The sequence below is a fragment of the Daucus carota genome, chromosome 1 (assembly GCF_001625215.2).
Source record: "Daucus carota subsp. sativus chromosome 1, DH1 v3.0, whole genome shotgun sequence".
NCBI lineage: Eukaryota > Viridiplantae > Streptophyta > Magnoliopsida > Apiales > Apiaceae > Daucus > Daucus carota.
This window is the reverse complement of record NC_030381.2, coordinates 1610025-1629982: the sequence shown is the minus strand read 5'-3', so window position 1 is coordinate 1629982 and position 19958 is coordinate 1610025. Positions and strand designations below refer to the sequence as shown.

The following is a 19958-nucleotide window of genomic DNA, read 5'->3' as shown; positions in this document are numbered from 1 at the left end:
TTTGCATATTCAGGCTAAAACATAAGAATGACGGAAGTTGATAGTTTTTGTGCATCGCAGTAATAGATGATAAACTCGAGTATTAAAATAACAAAATAATGAATTTCTATTAATTATATAATTCAAATATATTTATAATGTTAATTAATTGTGACTCAACTAAACTAAATCGATTAAGTTTGAAATTCTATAATTAACTAATTAGGTAAGTTCTAATTAAATAATGAAAAGAAGACTGACTACTTGACTTCTAATTAGATTATGAAAAAAAGACTTTGATTAGTTGAGTTCTAACTAAATTATGAAAAAAAGAGTTTTTTTTGACAATGCAGGCTTATATGCCTTACAAATTAGTATCTGTTCTAACAATTCTCAGGATGAGCCAGAGTCGAACCCGGGTGTCCCGGGACAACAGAGGATAAACCCACCACTGGGCTATCCAATCGTGCTCATGAAAAAAAGAGTTTAATCAGATGGATTATAATAAAATATTGAACAGAAATTTTTAAATAATTATTCAGATTAATAATTAGATTAGTATTAGAATTTTTATCTTTATGTCTCTATATATATCTTTTGATAGATTCATCCATTAGTAAAATTTATTTCAAAGGAGAAGAGAGAGATCAGCGAGAGAAAGAGATTTTTGGTGGCACCTTCTTCCTCATCGATCATAAACATAAGGTATTTGTGAGAATCCTGGTAGAGCCGCAGGTGTTGGTGTTTATATCCCGGTAATTATCTATTTCGGAAGTGTCTTTTATATTTTTGCGTGGATATCACAGTAGATTTCGTTATTTTTTATTTGTTTATATATTTTTGACCGTATTTACTGAGCAAAACCCTCGAAAAGTCCTCTGTTTAGACAAGTAAAATTTTGGATAGGATTTCGATAGCCCAAACCCACACTCAATACTGAGAGGTATTCTATCCATGTTTGAAAAGTTTGTTGTGTTCTTTGCACCAATTATTAATGCTTCTGTTTCCGTGTTTGATCGAATTAAGGATTTACCCCAAGTTATCTTACAGTTCCAAATTAATATTGTTTATGTTAGGGTTAATCGGACTTTTATGTTAATTGTGCAGAATTTTTGTATGGTTGGGTGATTTTTTAAGTTATGTTTGCAATTTATGTACTCCTAGTTTACTTATGTCTACTTGGTGATTGTGACGCTGAATTTAACAAAGACTATAGTCATGTTGTCGAGAAACAAGGCAGTGGTGATGATTAATATTCTTTATATTATTGCGGGGAAATTATCTTACAGTTCAAAATTAATATTGTTTATATTCTTGATACTCTCTTTACTCTCACTTTACTTGCAACCTAAAAGATTTGATTTTTTTTATATATGTATGTGACAGGATATGGATCCAGGTTGTAGCTTTATTACGCAAAGCTTTCGGTTGCTTGGTGATTGTCTAACTCGTGGAGCTATACCTAGTGACGTTGTAGAAAAAGAAGATTATTGTGATGATTATGATTATTGGAGTAATCTTCCCGCTGATATTCTTGAGCTTATCGTGGGGAAGTTTAGTTATCTCCGTGACTATTACAGATTCATTGCTGTCTGCAGATCATGGAGGGATTCACTTAGTCATTTCAAGAAGCCCTGTCTTCCCCTCACCGAATATCCGTTCCTTCTTCTTGCGGAAGATGTTGCTCCAGGAGCTATGCTTGAATATGACCCTAGTCAAGATTATAGTGAAGTAGAAGATAATAACGATGAGGAAGATGATAGTGGTGATGATGGAGGCGACAATGATGTTAGTGGTGGTGATGAAGAAGAAGAAGATAGCAGTGATGATGATGATGGCAGTGGTGATGGTGATGATAATCATGAAGAAGACAATAATGGTGAAAATGAAGACAATGACAAAGTAGATGATACTGAGGAATATGAATATGATCATAATAAAATTTCAGTCGGTAGTAGTCGTGGTTTCTACAGTCTTTTGACGGGAAAAATATACTATATTGATTTGCCGGAAGCTGCTGGAAGACTAATAGTGGGGACCAATAAAGGGTGGCTAGTAACTCTAGGCAGGGATCTGCAAATAAACCTTTTGCATCCTCTCTTAAACTACCAAATCTCGCTTCCACCCATGCTTACCTTTCCTCTGCAAATGCCCTACGATGAAGACTACGGGCCTGAAAATTACTCCGACATGTTTCTTTCAAAAGTTGTTGTATATTCCAGTGTACTCAACATAAATTCAGCTTTCGGATTATATCCTCGTCATGCTTGCCCTTCACCATATGTAATGGCTATATATGGGGACTATTATAAGTTAGGGTTTGCTAGATTGGGAGACAAAGTTTGGACAGATGTGTGCGTTCCAGCGTTCAACTTCAGTGATATTGTTTACCACAAAGGAAATGTTTATGCGGTAAACTGCCATGGGAATATATTTGTGTGTGGTTGTGATGGTGATGAAGAGGGAGGACATATCAGAGGAAGAGAAATTGCATGGCTTGAAAGTAAAGATTGGGAAAAGAAGTACTTAGTTGAACCAACATCAGGATCTGGTCTTCTGCTACTTGTGCGCTACCGTAAGGAATTGCGGCTCAAGTACCGCACTACTCATTTCTCCGTGTGGAGGTTGGATTTGAAATATTCTGATTCTCTTAAGGATATTTCATGTTCTTTGAAACAAGAGAAAGAATTGGGAAACGAGTCAATATTTGTTGGCAATTCTTCATCCACAGCTGTATCATCGTCAGAAATTATAAAGCCAAACTGTATCTATTTTACGGACGACAACAAGGAACCCTACTACCATGAAGGAGGCGGGCATGATATGGGGATTTTCAGCATGGAGCATCACACAATTGAACCTCATTTTCAAGGAAAATCATACCATCCTGTCTCCCCTCCTCTTTGGTACATCTGACAGGCACTTGTTTAGTAGATCTGCAATTTGCGTAGTGAGGCGGAATACTATATCGTCTTTCATTCTGTATAATAGTTGTTATTTTAATTAATTAATTTATTTATTTTCATTTGTCACACTAAATAGTTTCTTGGGGAAGGATATGGCTGTTCTTCATACATTAAGTTTTAATATTGTAGTTTCACAAATTCTCTTGATTGTTGTTCTTAACTTATGCTAAAAAGACTCAGCCTCAGCCCTGACATCAAATTCGATACAATTTATAAATGCACATAACTGATTCTTTATAATGCCTTATAACATCAGGAGCAAAATGTTGAATTTTATATAAACTTTAATTATATTAATGGGACTGTAAACTAGATTATTACTGCAGACGGGAGAAAGTGATCTGTGTTTTAGTTGACAAGACTTGATGTCTGTCTTCATGAATTCTGTTGATTCTGAATTTATTGAACATGATAACCAGATAAAAAAAATCACTGAACATACTGAAAAAAGTTTGTTGATATGATATATTCTTCGCTGATGGATCTATTTTGCTGCTGTGACTTGTCATGCTTCTGTTTGCAGCTAGAGATGGTACTGCTTATTATACATAGTGCTTCTGGGGATGATGTTGCAACTGTGGTGTAAAGCAGTTATTTTGAGCTAGATATAAATATTAACCGATTCAATTTTTCTATTTTTGCTGTTCATATTGGGTTACCATATTAGGGGGAACCGGAGTCTATAAGAATATATATGTAGTATATAATATTTATGTCCTTTGCAGGTTGTGCCTATCAGAACCTTTAACAGTCAGTGTTCATCAGACCTCCAAGGTCAGGTAGCTGCAGCCACAAAAGCTGGTTTTAATGAGATCGGTGAAATCGTGAACAAATATATACACATCTGCAATAGATGTTCATCTGGTCCGGCAAATTGGTGCTCCAGTTGAAATGATGTGTTGATACTGAGATGATTGCCAAGTGGCAAGTACAAGGATGAATTTGCCGAGTTGCTGACATTCAGGGCTGTATTCAATGGGGATTTTGAAGGTTATTTTTTTCATTTATGAAATCTGAGGGTATTCAATTCGGATTTTGCAGAATTGTGTGGCGCCTGCGGAGAAGCTTCACGCGCTTATTGTGGCGGAGGCTGTTGTGGGTATAGTTGGTAAGGAATGTTCTTTTGGTCCAATGAATTTGCCTGGTGTGGAAGAGGCTGTTGTGCCGGGGGATAGATGTGTGTTGCTTGTTTTGGAGTCGTCTAGGATTGAGATTGCTGTTCTTCTTAATGACTTGGCTTATTTGAAGTTTGAAGCTTCAGAGAGTTCTTTGGCTGACAATAATGTTGTTTCGAAGGAAAGGAATCTTTGTGTCGCGCTTTCATTGGTGGAAATTATTGTGAAAATGATTGCAGGTGTTGCTGAAGATGAAGGTGGTGTTATTAACGAAAGTACTTTTATTAAAATTATAAATGGGCTTAATGAGACGACTGGGGTCATCCTTGAGTATATACAAGATGCGAAGGTTCATGGACAAAAAAAGGAGATGATCTCCTTGCTTCAGTACAGCTTCTTGGGAGTTATCTTGCAGAAACCCCTGATGCATGCAAGGATAAGGTAACATCACTTTTGGATTTTATGCTTTCGATTGAAGGGGAAGATAAGCAAAGTCCTTTCCAGTCTATCTGTTTTTTGCTTCCTATGTTGTGTCAGATAACAATGGAAGTTGATGGATGTCGTGTTGTACCTTTTTCCGGAGCGCAAAAAGCTGTTGTAAGTTGCCTCATTAAGCTGATTAGTCTTAATGGTGAGAAAGCAAAGGATGGTAGTTTGGTATATCTGGCATATGATACACTTATGAACGTTCTGTTAAAGAAAGAAGAAGTCCCTATTTCCTTTGATGGCGCTGACGTAGTTGAGCTCTTGGCAACTTTGGTTTACTGGTCGGAGAATAGCAGTCACCACTCTGTTGTTATGATGGCCGCAACTATCTCTTCATTAATTCTAGACTTCACATTGGAGGATGCTCTTCGACAACATCCAGGCTTTGATGATGGCAAGTTGGCTGGTCTCTGTCAACTCTTGAAGAGAAGTATGACTGCTAGTAGTGAGGATGTGTTCTATGAGGAAGCTGAAGCGGATCTCTATGAGATTGTCATTTCAGGATATTCGCGCTGGTCTAAGAGTTTTCCTCGCATCAAGGCAGCAATTGGAAAATAAATCTAAAAAAAACCTTCAGTTGTCCCAGTTCTTATCCAGGAGGAGTCTTGGATTAAATATATGATGAGACACTTGATAGGAAGCAACCGAGTCTGGTGTAGACTTGATAATAGGAGTTTGTTGTTTAGCATAATACAGTAGCTTTTAGCAAAGGCATGATGTAATCCTTAGTAATATTGGCTGCTATATATTTAAAGTTGAGTTTTTTGGAATATGCTTGTTTGCGAAGATCAATCTTTTGTCGCTTTGAATTGAATGTCTAGTTTTTTACCTTTTTCATACACTTTCCTTTGTTTGCATATTCAGGCTAAAACATAAGAATAATAAAATATTTTACCTTTAGCAACTTTTTTTGCATCATTTAAAAGATTCATGGTAGTTACTAGTTAGAAGGAGGAACCTTTTTATCATTCCTAAAATGTGCTACCTTTTTATCACCCTTAAAATGTAGCTAAACCTGTATTATTACGAGTTTTAGATTTGACTACAATTCATCAGTATTTATATTTATCACATCTGATGTGATCTTATGTTTTCAAGTTGACATGTAGATATGTTTTCGAGTTGGCATGTAGAAAGTGATTCGCAAGAATTGTCCAATTATTTTTCACTCCTCTCGACTCTCGTTCATAAAAGCGGGGTCTTCATGCACAAACCATTTTTAATCTGTGACTGATATTTAATGCTGGAATGTTTTCAAATATTTTTCAAAATTGGGTTAAATATCAAGAAGGTCACTCGTTGCAAACTCAAATGAGTCACTCGTATGAAATTTTTTATCAAAAATATCATTTTATCGTTAGCCGAAATTCTTAAAGAATTATATATTGAGTTTTGCACTCTTTTTATGAACGGTATTACATTCAAATGAAAGATTATGAGTTCTAGTATTTTAGATGATATTTTTTAGATTTTTAAAAATTGATATACTATTTATTTTTATTTAAATCAAATAAACAATCAAAAAATTAAAAATAAATAATTGATAAAATTTTAAAAATAACAATATTATCTAAAATACTAGAATTCTGAATTTTTCATTTGGATATAATATCATTCATAAAAAATGTGTGAAACTCAATTTATAATACTTTATGAATTTCGACTAATTATATTGATATTTTCAATAAAAATTTTCAAATAAGTGACTCATTTGAGTCAAATTTGCAGTGAGTGGCCTGCTTGAATTTTTTGAACGTAGTCAGTCACGTACTTGATATTTAACTTCATTTGAGTCAAATAAATGATATACTGACATGCATTGTCTTATTCTCTTATGCTTGCATTGGTCATTTTCGTCAGTTTTATACGACGATCTGCATCCCCTAAACGTTACTTTCTAGTTAAAAGTTTATTATTCAGATACATTCTGGTTTTATATTTATCAAATAATTTTCAATCTGCTTTTTAGCAAATATATCAAATAATTTGTAACCTATTTTTTAGCATAAACTATTATTACAAAGTTACTTTTATTAACAAATATGCCCATTTGATTTTTTTAATGAAATTTTCAACTTTTCATCATATATATACATACATACACACATATATACACACACACACACACACACACACACACACACACACACACACACACATATATATATATATATATATATATATATATATATATATATATATATATACACATTTGTTCAAATACAAACTACACTTATCATACAAACCTAAAAAACTAGTTTCAAAGTTAACAAATATCTCCTCAAACTTTTAAGAACTCACAATATCCCCCCTAACTTTGCCATCAACTTCCAAAAACTTACACTTTCTACCCCCTGCCACGTCAGCATTGGGGTCCACGTCACCCCTACCATGTCACTCTACCACGTCCGGGGTCCCCCACTGCAGACGTGGCACTGCCACGTCATCTGCCACATCAGCACCTACTAACATGGCACTGCCACGTCAGCACTAGAGGGTCCCCACTGCTGACGTGGCAGATGTCGTGGCAGCAGACCTAGGGGTGGCAATTTCGGGTAATGGGTCGGGTTGTCTTACCTGGTCCAGTTTTTGGGTCAACAAGAACCCGACCCGAACCCGAAATGGGTCAAAAATCTCAACCCGAACCCGACCTGTTCAGTACCCGATTGACCCGAAAATGACCCATTTTGACCCGAAATTTATTAAAAATTAATTATTTTAATTATAATTATTAAATATATATTTATAATAATTGAATAAGATTATATGTGACAAAAATATTCTTAATATTATATAAATATATAATAAATATATGTAATTTTAAAATATAAATATATATAATTAATATAATATATTTATATATAAATATTTCGGGTCGGGTTCGGGTTACCCGAACCCGACCCGAGTTTTTCGGGTAAAAAATTACCCGACCCGAACCCAACCCGAAATGTAAAAACCTCGACCCTAATTCGTTTTTTTTCGAGTCGGGTTCGTATCGGGTTTCGGGTCGTGTCGGATTTTGCCACCCCTAAGCAGACCTGCCACGTCACCTGCAGGCCTGCTGCCACGTCAGCGTGGACCCCCTGAAAATTAAAAAAATAAAATAAATTGGAGTGCTCATAGCAAAAATGAGAGTGGAGATAGTGGCTTTTAGGTTTGTATGGTAGCTTGGTTTGTTGTGGAATAGCACCAACCCGCCCTGAATGGGGCAGATCCGCCCCGCTAATACGGGGAATGGGGTAGTGACGGGGAATGATTTTCTGCCCCGTCAAAATATGGGGCAAGTATGGTATTTGTTGAATCTCCGTGGGGATTCCCCGCCCCGCCCCACATATATTTAATATAAATAAATAATTATATTTAATATAATTTATTTATTATATTTAATATTATTATTTTATAATACACAAAACTATAATTTTACAATTATAACATGTCTTTTTGATTTCTAATATATTTAGTTTTTTGCTTTTAATATACATGTCTCGTATATTTTAATTAAATTCTGAAGAAAAAATTATTAGATTTTAAAGTAATTATTAGTATAATATTATAGCAGTGGGGCGAGGCGGGACGAAATTATATTAAATTCCCGGTGGGGCAGGGATGGGGATTAAAAATAAATCCCCGCGGGAATGGGGCGGGGATGGGGCAGGAAAAATATATATATATATATATAACAGCTTTCAACTTATTTTTCAACTTATCAATTTAAATCTCAAAATATAAACTACAATTAAATTGTTGATAACGGTGGATTTAATGATTGGTTTTTGGGTACTGTTTGGTATTGTGATTGGAAACAGCAGTTTTTTGCTGAAAAACAAGTGAAAAACTGTTTGGTAAATCTGAAAACAGGTTTTCTGAACAGCAGCTTTTAGCCCAAAAGCTGCTTTTAGAAAAAAACATGTCCTTTGCAAGAAAAAGTGTTTTTCAATTTTTGCGGCTAATTGTCATAAATTTTACTATCAAAACTCATCAAACATTATTTTTTATATTATAACTTACAATATGTAAATACCAAAAAAACAAAAACAAACAAACAACTATTTGAAATCTACACAACACTCTTTTTACGAGTTTTTTGGTATATGCTTGTTTGTGAAGATCAATCTTTTATCCTTTGAATCGAATGCTAGTCTTTTTTACCTTTTTCATACAGTTTCCTTTGTTTGCATATTCAGGCTAAAACATAAGAATGACGAAATTGACAGTTTTTGTGCATCGCAGTAATAGATGATAAACTCGAGTATTAAAATAACAAAATAATGAATTTCTATTAATTATATAATTCAAATATATTTATAATATTAATTAATTGTGACTCAACTAAACTAAATCGATTAAGTTTGAAATTCTATAATTAACTAATTAGGTAAGTTCTAATTAAATAATGAAAAGAAGACTGACTAGTTGACTTCTAATTAGATTATGAAAAAAAGACTTTGATTAGTTGAGTTCTAATTAAATTATGAAAAAAAGAGTTTAATTAGATGGATTATAATAAAATATTGAACAGAAATTTTTAAATAATTATTAAGATTAATAATCAGATTAGTATTAGGATTTATACCTTTATGTCCCTATATATATCTTTTGACAGATTCATCCATTAGTAAAATTTTATTTCAAAGGAGAAAAGAGAGATCAGCGAGAGAGAGATTTTTGGTGGCACCTTCTTCCTCATCAGCGAGAGATAGAGCTCCTGCTTGTGCAAGAAAGTGAGAGGTATTCTATCCATGTTTAAAAAAAAAATTGTGTTCCTTGCACCAATTATTAATGCTTCTGTTTCCGTGTGTGATCGAATTAAGGATTTACCCCAAGTTATCTTACAGTTCCAAATTAATATTGTTTATGTTGGGGTTAATCGGACTTTTATGTTAATTGTGCAAAGTTTTTGTATGGTTGGCTGATTGTTTAAGTTATGTTTGCAATTTATGTAATCCTAATTTAGTTATGTCTACTTGGTGATTGTGACGCTGAATTTAACAAAGACTATAGTCATGTTGTCGAGAAACAAGGCAGTGGTGATGATTAATATTCTTTATATTATTGCGGGGAAATTATCTTACAGTTCAGAATTAATATTGTTTATATTCTTGATACTCTCTTTACTCTCACTTTACTTGCAACCTAAAAGATTTGATTTTTTATATATATGTATGCGACAGGATATGGAGCCAGGTTGTAGCTTTATTACGCAAAGCTTTCGGTTGCTTGGTGATTGTCTAACTCGTGGAGCTATACCTAGTGATGTTGTAGAAAAAGAAGATTATTGTGATGATTATGATTATTGGAGTAATCTTCCCGCTGATATTCTTGAGCTTATCGTGGGGAAGTTTAGTTATCTCCGTGACTATTACAGATTCATTGCTGTCTGCAGATCATGGAGGGATTCACTTAGTCATTTCAAGAAGCCCTGTCTTCCCCTCACCGAATATCCGTTCCTTCTTCTTGCGGAAGATGTTGCTCCAGGAGCTATGCTTGAATATGACCCTAGTCAAGATTATAGTGAAGTAGAAGATAATAACGATGATGACGATGATAGTGGTGATGATGAAGGCGACAGTGATGTTAGTGGTGGTGATGATGAAGAAGAAGATAGCAGTGATGATGATGATGGCAGTGGTGATGGTGATGATAATCACGAAGAAGACAATAATGGTGATGATGAAGACAATGACAAAGTAGATGATACCGAGGAAGATGAATATGATCATAATAAAATTTCAGTCGGTAGTCGTCGTGGTTTCTACAGTCTTTTGACGGGAAAAACGTACTATATTGATTTGCCGGAAGCTGCTGGAAGACTAATAGTGGGGACCAATAAAGGGTGGCTAGTAACTCTAGGGAGGGATCTGCAAATAAACCTTTTGTATCCTCTCTTAAACTACCAAATCTCGCTTCCACCCATGCTTACCTTTCCTCTGCAAATGCCCTACGATGAAGACTATGGGCCTGAAAATTACTCCGACATGTTTCTTTCAAAAGTTGTTGTATATTCCAGTGTACTCAACATAAATTCAGCTTTAGGATTATATCCTCGCCATGCTTGCCCTTCACCATATGTAATGGCTATATATGGGGACTATTATAAATTAGGGTTTGCTAGATTGGGAGACAAAGTTTGGACAGATGTGTGCGTTCCAGCGTTCAACTTCAGTGATATTGTTTACCACAAAGGAAATGTTTATGCAGTAAACTGCCATGGGAATATATTTGTGTGTGGTTGTGATGGTGATGAAGAGGGACGACACATCAGGGGAAGAGAAATTGCATGGCTTGAAAGTAAAGATTGGGAAAAGAAGTACTTAGTTGAACCAACATCAGGATCTGGTCTTCTGCTACTTGTGCGCTACCATAAGAGATTGCGGTTCAAGTACCGCACTACTCATTTCTCCGTGTGGAGGTTGGATTTGAATTATTCTGATTCTTTTAAAGATATTTCATGTTCTTTGAAACAAGAGAATGACTTGGGGAACGAGTCAATTTTTGTCGGCAATGCTTCATCCACAGCTGTATCATCGTCAGAAATTATAAAGCCAAACTGTATCTATTTTACGGACGACAACAAGGAACCCTACTACCATAAAGGAGGCGGCCATGATATGGGTATTTTCAGCATGGAGCATCACACAATTGAACCTCATTTTCAAGGAAAATCATACCATCCTGTCTCCCCTCCTCTTTGGTACATCTGACAGGCACCTGTTTTGTAGATCTGCAATTTGCGTAGGGAGGCGGAATACTATATCGTCTTTCATTCTATATAATAGTTGTTATTTTAATTAATTTATTTATTTTCATTTGTCACACTAAATAGTTTCTTGGGGAAGGATATGGCTGTTCTTCATACATTAAGTTTTAATATTGTAGTTTCACAAGTTCTCTTAATTGTTGTTCTCAACTTATTCTAAAAAGACTCAGCTTCAGCCCTGACATCAAATTCCATACAACTTATAAATGCATATAACTAATCCTTTATAATGCCTTATAACATCAGGAGCGAAATGTTGAATTGTATATGAACTTTAATTATATTTACTGGACTGTAAACTAGATTATTAATGCAGACGGGAGACAGTGATCTGTGTTTTAGTTGACAAGACTTGATGACTGTTTTCATGAATTCTGTTGATTCTGAATTTATTGAACTTGATAACCAGATTATAAAAAAAAAAAATCATTGATCATACTGAAAAAAGTTTGTTGATATGATATATGTCTTCGCTGATGGATCTATTTTGCTGCTGTGACTTGTCATGCTTCTGTTTGCAGCTGGAGATGGTACTGCTTATTATACATAGTGCTTCTGGGAATGATGTTGCAACTGTGGTGTAAAGCAGTTATTTTGAGCTATATATAAATATCAACCGATTCAATTTATCTATTTTTGCTGTTCATATTGGGTTACCATATTAGGGGGAACCGGAGTCTATAAAATATAATATCTATGTCCTTTGCAGGTTGTGCCTATCAGAACCTTTAACAGGCAGTGTTTATCAGACCTCCAAGGTCAGGTAGCTGCAGCTACAAAAGCTGGATTTAATGAGATCGGTGAAATCGTGAACAAACAAATACACATCTGCAAAAGATGTTCATCGGGTCAGGCAAATTGGTGCTCCAGTTGAAATGATGTGTTGATACTGAGATGATTGCCAAGTACAAGGATGAATTTGCTGAGTTGCTGACATTCAGGGGTGTCTTCAGTGGGGATTTTGAAGGATTTTTTTTTTTTCGTTTATGAAATCCGAGGGTATTCAATTCGTATTTTGCAGAATTGTGTGGCGCCTGCGGAGAAGCTTCACGCGCTTATTGTGGCGGAGGCTGTTGTGGGTATAGTTGGTAAGGAATGGTTTTTCGGTCCGATGAATTTGCCTGGTGTGTAAGAGGCTGTTGTGCCGGGGGATAGGTGTGTGTTGCTTGTTTTGGAGTCGTCTAGGATTGAGATTGCTGTTCTTCTTAATGACTTGGCTTATTTGAAGTTTGAAGCTTCAGAGAGTTCTTTGGCTGACAATAATGTTGTTTCGAAGGAAAGGAATCTTTGTGTCGCGTTTTCATTGGTGGAAATTATTGTGAAAATGATTGCAGGTGTTGCTGAAGATGAAGGTGGTGTTATTAACGAAAGTACTTTTATTAAGATTATAAATGGGCTTAATGAGACGACTGGGGTCATCCTTGAGTATATACAAGACGCGAAGGTTCATGGACAAAGAAAACGAGATGATCTCCTTGCTTCAGTGCGGGTTATTGGGAGTTATCTTGCAAAAACCCCTGATGCATGCAAGGATAAGGTAACATGACTTTTGGATTTTATGCTTTCGATTGAAGGGGAAGATGAGCAAAGTCCTTTCCAGTCTATCTGTTTTTTGCTTCCTATGTTGTGTCAGATAACAATGGAAGTGGATGGATGTCGTGTTCAGTGGCGGAACCAGGAGTAAAAGTTAGGGGGGGCTGAAATATTTTTTCATCTATACTTGCATAAATAGCTTACTCGTTATATATCATCATACTATCATTCAGTCATGCATGTCACATCCTATCACGCTAATAAGTCTTGATTGTTTTATAGCAGAAAAAACTTTCTCAACAATAGCAATGACAACGGGTAAAACTATAGCTAACTCAACCAGAAGATAAACTAAGAGATAAGCAGTGTGTCTGTGTGTCTTAACCGTCATGACAGAAAAATTTCCTATACTTTGAAGTCCAGATTAATCTTTATCCGCTCACACATCATAGATAAACTTGTCTAACTCATTTGATAACAACTCCAGTTGTAGTAAAGAGATATCATTTGGATAAAATTGTGCAAGGCAGAAAATTAATTCCTAAGATCCAAAGAGCAAATATAAAGTAGTAGCTCTATGTTTACTTCTGTAAAACGGTTATCTATCTCTTGGAAAATAAGATCAATAAACTGTTAAATAAAAAGGTAATAATTAGTAAATGTTCGGTGAAATCTACACGCAAGCGCACGTGATCACAAGTAATATATTAAGTTCGATCCCACAGAGACTGGTGAATTAAGAATACGCACCTATGCAACAATGTATGATCAATTTTCACTGCCAAGACAATTAACAAGGATGGTTTCTTTTATACTAATAACTAAAATTACTAATCAAATTCAGAATAGGAAAACACATGGGATTCTAACTTCATTATCGAATTCATCTAGAATTGAAATTACTGATTAACATGTGACTGTTGATCCTAATCAGACAACACGAAAGTAATACATGTCAACTCTCGTTGCACACATATCATACCAATCAAAATCCGCAATTAAGACAGAAATCTCATGGACACCAACAAAGCTCAGACCCTATATCTCTATAGCGGTAGTGTAAGCAGAGAGGTTTAATAGCAAGTCATCTATCGTGATTACACAGGGTGATAAAAATAGTTCAAGTCTACCACAAATTATGTTTCATTCACATAATCCTATGTTTACATGGCATAGTTCTAAATTCAATCATCCACTCTCGCTTCAGAAAGAATTAACAAACAACTTAGAAGTTAGCTACGCTTCTAAGAAGAATAAGTACGGCTCATGCAAAGCAATCAACATATGTCACAAAATCACGTAATTATAATCGTTACTAGACTACATCGATAAATCCATTAGAATCCCATGAAGGCGGTTAGTTCATAATCGAACTAATCGACATCATGGGTTCTAATGAAAGCATGATAAAGAAAAGACGAGAATTAAATAGAATAAAAATGCTTGAATTAATAATAATAAGGATCACACGTTACAGATTTGATGTTCACGATCTCGCTCGAAACTGTCACTTCCTCGCAAGAACGATCCAATACAACTGATAATGTGCTTCGAATAAAACTAAAACTATGATTACGATATTAGACTCTACTCAAACTACGACTATGAGGCTAGGGTTTTTACACACGAGAAATAAAAATGCATTGACTACGTCAACCGGGCCTCGACCGCTGCGAAAATCCATCAGAAAAGCTGTAAAAATCGGCCCGGGGAGTTTCTGCGGAGCGCCACCGCGCTACACTAGCGCGGGCGCGCTAGTGATGCAGGCTGTAGCGCGGGCACGCTACAGGTTAGCGCGGGCGCGCTACTGCCTGTGATGACAGCCTTGATTCTTTGTTTTTCAGCCCGTTCTCGCGTGCATGTCCTTCCTCGTTCCTAGTACCACTTCCGTAGGTGATCACGGTTGCATTTAGCATATGCAACAAGCCCTTTAAACCCCTAGATAGCTCTAGTGGACGAGTGTGTTCTCGTGAGGGTTTGTAGAAGATATACCCACAAAATCCCAAGTCTCGGTGAATCCACAATTCTCTATTCTCGCACAGAATGCACCAAAACCAACCTAAAATGATAGAAAATCACTTCATCACCTCAACTCGTGACCTGCACAGAAAAACAATAAAAACACATCAAAAGACACTACACACTTAAGTACAATCAACCAATTTAAGTGGAAATGAAGGCCTATAAGTGTGTATAAATACCACTTATCACACCCCCAAACTTAAACTGATGCTTGTCCTCAAGCGTCAACGACACTATACAATAATACAATGCAATGCATGAATGCAACTACGTGATGAATGAATAAACTATGAAGTCATTGCCTTGTCAATTTTTAATACCTCAGATTGTGCTAATGTTCTCGACTTTCATCTCTCTCGCTACCAAGTCAATCACTCTTCTATTTACAAGTGTGGAGTGCCCGTGTGTGCAAGCATGCTCTTTTATTGAGACAAGACAAAAACTACTACTCCCACAGAATCCCAATCAAGAATCGTAAAAGTCTAAACTAACACCCCGTCACTCAAGTCCAACTAAAAGCCAAGGTCCCAAAGAATGTCCACACCCTTCTATTTTATTCACTATATTATTTTTTTTCTTTTTTTTCTTTTTTTTTTTTATTGGTGATTAATTGCTTGGTCTAAGGTCAGAGCGCTTCGCAGTGTAAATGCGTTACGAACACCACAAGACTTCACACACCAATTATTCACTTTATTCTAGTGGTTTATTTAACCGTGCAATGGTTGAGATCCCTAAAGATTTATGCACTAGTACCCATGTAGCGAGCGTTGGGTCAACAATCCCAAACCACGAAGGGCTTTAGGTTGTTAGGCACAAAGTCCCCTCAGACTTAATTACTCGAGTACTAATGAGCTCAACCTAGTTAATTCTACCACTTATTTTTTTTTGTGAATTTATTTACTACTATATTTTTTTTTTCTTTTTTCTATATTATTCTTTTTAGAAAGGTATATCTACTCCTCAGTTCCCCCAAACTTAAGATTTACAGACCTAAGCTGAAGGGTGTTCAATTCAATCCTAGAATTCATGGAATTTCGTCTAAATCCTATCTCAAGAACATATGTGAATTACAATTTCCAACACAAGCAATTTCCAAGTACTAACCTAGCATTGCAATTGAAATTACTAATCAAGAACTACGCACATAACTCATCATAGGCAATTAACTTGGCTTAACTTCATAATTCATGCAAATGCTCGTGATACTACTATGACAGTTACTATGCAAAATAAAAATAAAAAAAAACGTGAGTAAAATAAAAAAACGTGAGAAATAATCAAATCAACATAAAATAAACGTGAACTACATGAACTAACTAACACATGCAATAATAATAAAAAAAAAAAAAAAAAAAAAAAAAAAAACTATCTAATAATATGCTCTTCCTTAGATTACCACCCCCAAACTTAAAATTTTCAATGTCCCCATTGAAAGTGATAAAAAGGCTAGAGCACCCACATACCTACTCGGAGTCCGAGTCCTCCCCCTCCTCTGCTGGAGGTGAATCTGGTGGAGGATACTGCATCCCCGCTCCGAATACTGGCCACTGAACTGTGACCCCCTGTGCCTGAAAAGCACTGCCTAGAGCCTGTGTCAAATCAAAAGCAAACCTCTGGTGGATGTCATGCATGGCGTCCATCCGTCTCGCTAATCGGCGATAATGAACATCTCCCATAGGCTCGGAGCTCCTCTCTGTCTGCGACGTACCAGCTCCAGAAGCTCTAGGCTGCTCCCTCCTAACAAACTCGGGACGTCCCCCTGGCATCTCATCATATAAGTACCCGAGACCTCGAGGGTGGGGAACTCCTCCTTCCCACTCCGTCATCCGACTGATCGCCGAATGATCAATAGGTGTCCCTGGCAACTGTAATTGCTCGTTGGATGGCCAACGAACACCACTCGATCGACAGAGCTTGGTAACAATTGTGCCATGGGGAATGGCACCAGTGGTTCCTCCTCGCAAGAACCTCAGAATCCCCTGATGAATAACATGTCCCAGGTCAATATACTTGCCCAAGACAATCCCATAAAGCAGAATCGCTCTCTCCACTATCACCTCATGCCCATGTGACGATGGCATGATGTTGGCACATATGAAGGCGTTCCACGCCTTTGCATACCGGTTCAACGCGGCTGCTGGAAACGAAACATGTGCCGGCAAAGGCGGTGCAGTCATCTTCCAACGTGTATCCGGCACACACATATCATAGATTAGCCGCTCCAAATCAACCGGATCATCATCAAATCGGCGTTTTGCACGCCCAATCCTCTCCACCACCCAATCTTCTTCATCAGGGCGCCTGGCACGCCCCCCAATGACTCTACGGATTGCATCCGCACTGTAATCCACCCGGATTCCCCGAACAACCGTGAATCCATCACGATTCTCCTTGGCATTAGCATAAAATTCTCGAACAATAGCCAAGGGAACCGCCTCCGGAGCCTCGCAAAAAGATTCCCAACCACGTTCTTGACTCATGTTCAAGAGCTCACCATCTTCCGCCGTGGGCAAGAATCCCCTCTCCTTAACTAACGACTTATTCATAAGCCGTTGAAACTCGTTTCTCGCACCATCCGAGGTAAACTCAACCTCGCCCATCGAGGAAGAATCGCTAGATGCGGCGGCTCGGGTGCTCGGTCCTTGTGATCTTCTTGCTCTTTTGGGTGCCATTGGTAGAGATTTAGATTTGTAAGAGGTTTGTGTGTATTGGGTTGGAGAGATTGAATGAAGGTTGTGTGTATGGATGTGTATATATAGGTAGGGTTTAGAGAATTATAATGGGAATTGGAGATATGTTTGTGTTTATATAGGGATTGGAGGGCTGAGTTAGGGTTTTAGAGGGTGTATTTCGGGCTAGGCATGCAAAATTAGGATTGTGGGCTTTTTAAAACGAAAAAAAAACTATTTTTGGGGGAAAAATCCGCCGGTCCGGCAGTCAGTAGCGCGGCCGCGCTAAGTATAGCGCGGGCGCGCTGTGCAACTTAGCGCGGTCGCGCCTGACACTAGCGCGGGCGCGCTAGTGTCTGACACCGGAGGCTGAAATTTTTCGATTTTTGTGTTTTTGAGGTTTACAATGGTACAATGTGGTTCCAATGCGTGGGTTGCCTCCCACGAAGCGCTTGTTTAACGTCGTTAGCTCGACGTGAAGTCCAGAATTAATCCGATTCTGTTTGAAGAATCGTGGTTTGTACCTCACGATTCACATTTCCGCCAAAGTAAGGCTTCAACCGCTGACCATTAACCTTAAATGATTCATCCGGTGATTTTGCATAGATTTCTACCGCACCGTGGGAGAATACCGTCTTGACTGTAAATGGTCCTGACCAGCGTGACTTGAGTTTTCCTGGAAACAGCTTCAACCGAGAGTTATACAATAGCACCAATTGACCAACCACAAACGATTTTTGTATCAGTCGCTGATCATGCAATCTTTTCACCTTTTCTTTGTAGAGTTTGTTATTTTCATAAGCACGGAGGCGGAATTCCTCCAACTCATTGAGTTGAATCATGCGTTTTTCTCCAGCTAGCTGTAAGTCGAAATTCAATTTCTTTAGTGCCCAATAAGCTTTATGTTCCAACTCCACTGGTAAGTGACAAGCCTTCCCAAACACTAACTGAAATGGTGAAGTACCCAATGGTGTTTTGTAAGCTGTTCGATAAGCCCAAGCAGCCTCATCTAATCGTAAGGACCAGTCCTTCCTAGAAGGATTAACCACCTTCTCCAATATGCGTTTGATCTCTCTATTAGACACTTCAGCTTGACCATTCGTTTGAGGATGATAAGCAGTAGCAACCCGGTGATTGATATTATACCTCGTCATTAAGGTTGTGAATTTCCGATTGCAAAAGTGAGAGCCTTCATCACTGATAATGACCCTAGGGACTCCGAACCGGGTAAAGATTTGTTTTTGAAGAAATTGCAAGACCACCTTAGCATCATTTGTAGGTAAAGCTTTTACTTCCACCCATTTAGACACATAATCGACTGCTAATAGAATATACTGGTTGTTGCAAGAAGAAACGAACGGTCCCATAAAGTCAATTCCCCAAACATCAAATATTTCGACCTCCAAAAGCATTTTAAGAGGCATTTCATTCCTCCTAGAAATATTACCTGTACGCTGACAACGATCGCAACCTAATACAAACTGGTGAGCATCTTTAAACAGAGTTGGCCAGTAAAAACCTGCTTGAAGTACCCTCTTTGCTGTCTTTTCTCCGCTGTAATGGCCTCCATAACCAGTGGAATGGCACTCACGCAAAACTCCCTCAACTTCATTATTCGGAATACACCGTCTGAGAATTTGATCTACTCCTTGTTTAAATAAAAAGGGTTCATCCCAAATATACCATTTCACATCGTGAAGGAATTTCTTGCGTTGAGCATAAGAGAATTCTGGAGGAATGATTTTACTCACCAGATAATTTACAATGTCAGCGAACCATGGCTCTTCTGTATCAACTCCAAACAACTGTTCGTCTGGGAAGAATTCATTGATTAGAGTGTTGTCTATAGTTTGTTTGCTGTGATCTTCTAGTCTGGATAAATGATCCGCTACCTGATTTTCTGTGCCCTTGCGATCTTTAATTTCCACATCAAATTCTTGGAGCAATAAAACCCAGCGAATTAGTCTTGGTTTAGAATCTTTCTTTGTGATGAGATATCGAATGGCTGCATGATCAGTATATACCACTACCTTTGTTCCAAGAAGGTAAGACCTGAACTTCTCAAAGCTAAAGACAATGGCTAGAAGTTCTTTTTCTGTAGTAGTGTAGTTCAATTGTGCATCATTTAATGTTTTGCTGGCGTAATAGATAACATGAAACACATTACTTGTACGCTGGCCTAGTACAGCTCCTACAGCATAATCACTGGCATCACACATCAATTCGAATGGTTTACTCCAATCAGGTGCAGTGATGATAGGTGCTGATGTCAACTTCTTTTTCAAGATTTCAAATGCTTTCAAGCACTCTTCATCAAATTTGAATGGAATGTCTTTCTCTAACAGATTGCAAAGAGGTTTAGAAATTTTTGAGAAATCCTTGATGAACCTTCGATAGAAACCTGCATGACCAAGGAAACTTCGGATTCCTT

The 19958-nt window shown here is 37.2% G+C and overlaps 3 protein-coding genes across 5 annotated transcripts; all 3 read left to right on the top strand.

Annotated features, from left to right (window-relative positions):
- The first annotated feature begins 520 nt into the window (after nucleotides 1–520).
- Nucleotides 521–5318, top strand: LOC108193546 (uncharacterized). The gene is made up of 3 exons (XM_064089576.1): nucleotides 521–684; nucleotides 1366–2885; nucleotides 3671–5318. Exons 2-3 carry the CDS (start codon nucleotides 1369–1371, stop codon nucleotides 3726–3728), a joined length of 1575 nt encoding a protein of 524 aa, XP_063945646.1. The 5' UTR covers nucleotides 521–684; nucleotides 1366–1368; the 3' UTR covers nucleotides 3729–5318.
- LOC108193555 (uncharacterized) lies at nucleotides 615–11440 on the top strand. 3 transcript variants are annotated; one of them, XM_064089580.1, is made up of 2 exons: nucleotides 615–734; nucleotides 9718–11440. In XM_064089580.1, the coding sequence occupies exon 2, from the start codon at nucleotides 9721–9723 to the stop codon at nucleotides 11245–11247; it is 1527 nt and encodes a 508-aa protein (XP_063945650.1). In that variant the 5' UTR covers nucleotides 615–734; nucleotides 9718–9720; the 3' UTR covers nucleotides 11248–11440. The 3 variants fall into 3 exon arrangements, with proteins under 3 accessions (XP_063945650.1, XP_063945653.1, XP_017215756.2); XM_064089583.1 differs by lacking the exon at nucleotides 615–734 and adding an exon at nucleotides 758–922; XM_017360267.2 differs by lacking the exon at nucleotides 615–734 and adding an exon at nucleotides 9124–9274.
- On the top strand, nucleotides 3921–5104 carry LOC108215931 (uncharacterized). The gene is made up of 3 exons (XM_017388568.1): nucleotides 3921–3935; nucleotides 3987–4409; nucleotides 4598–5104. The coding sequence occupies exons 1-3, from the start codon at nucleotides 3921–3923 to the stop codon at nucleotides 5102–5104; spliced, it is 945 nt and encodes a 314-aa protein (XP_017244057.1).
- Nucleotides 11441–19958: the final 8518 nt, after the last annotated feature.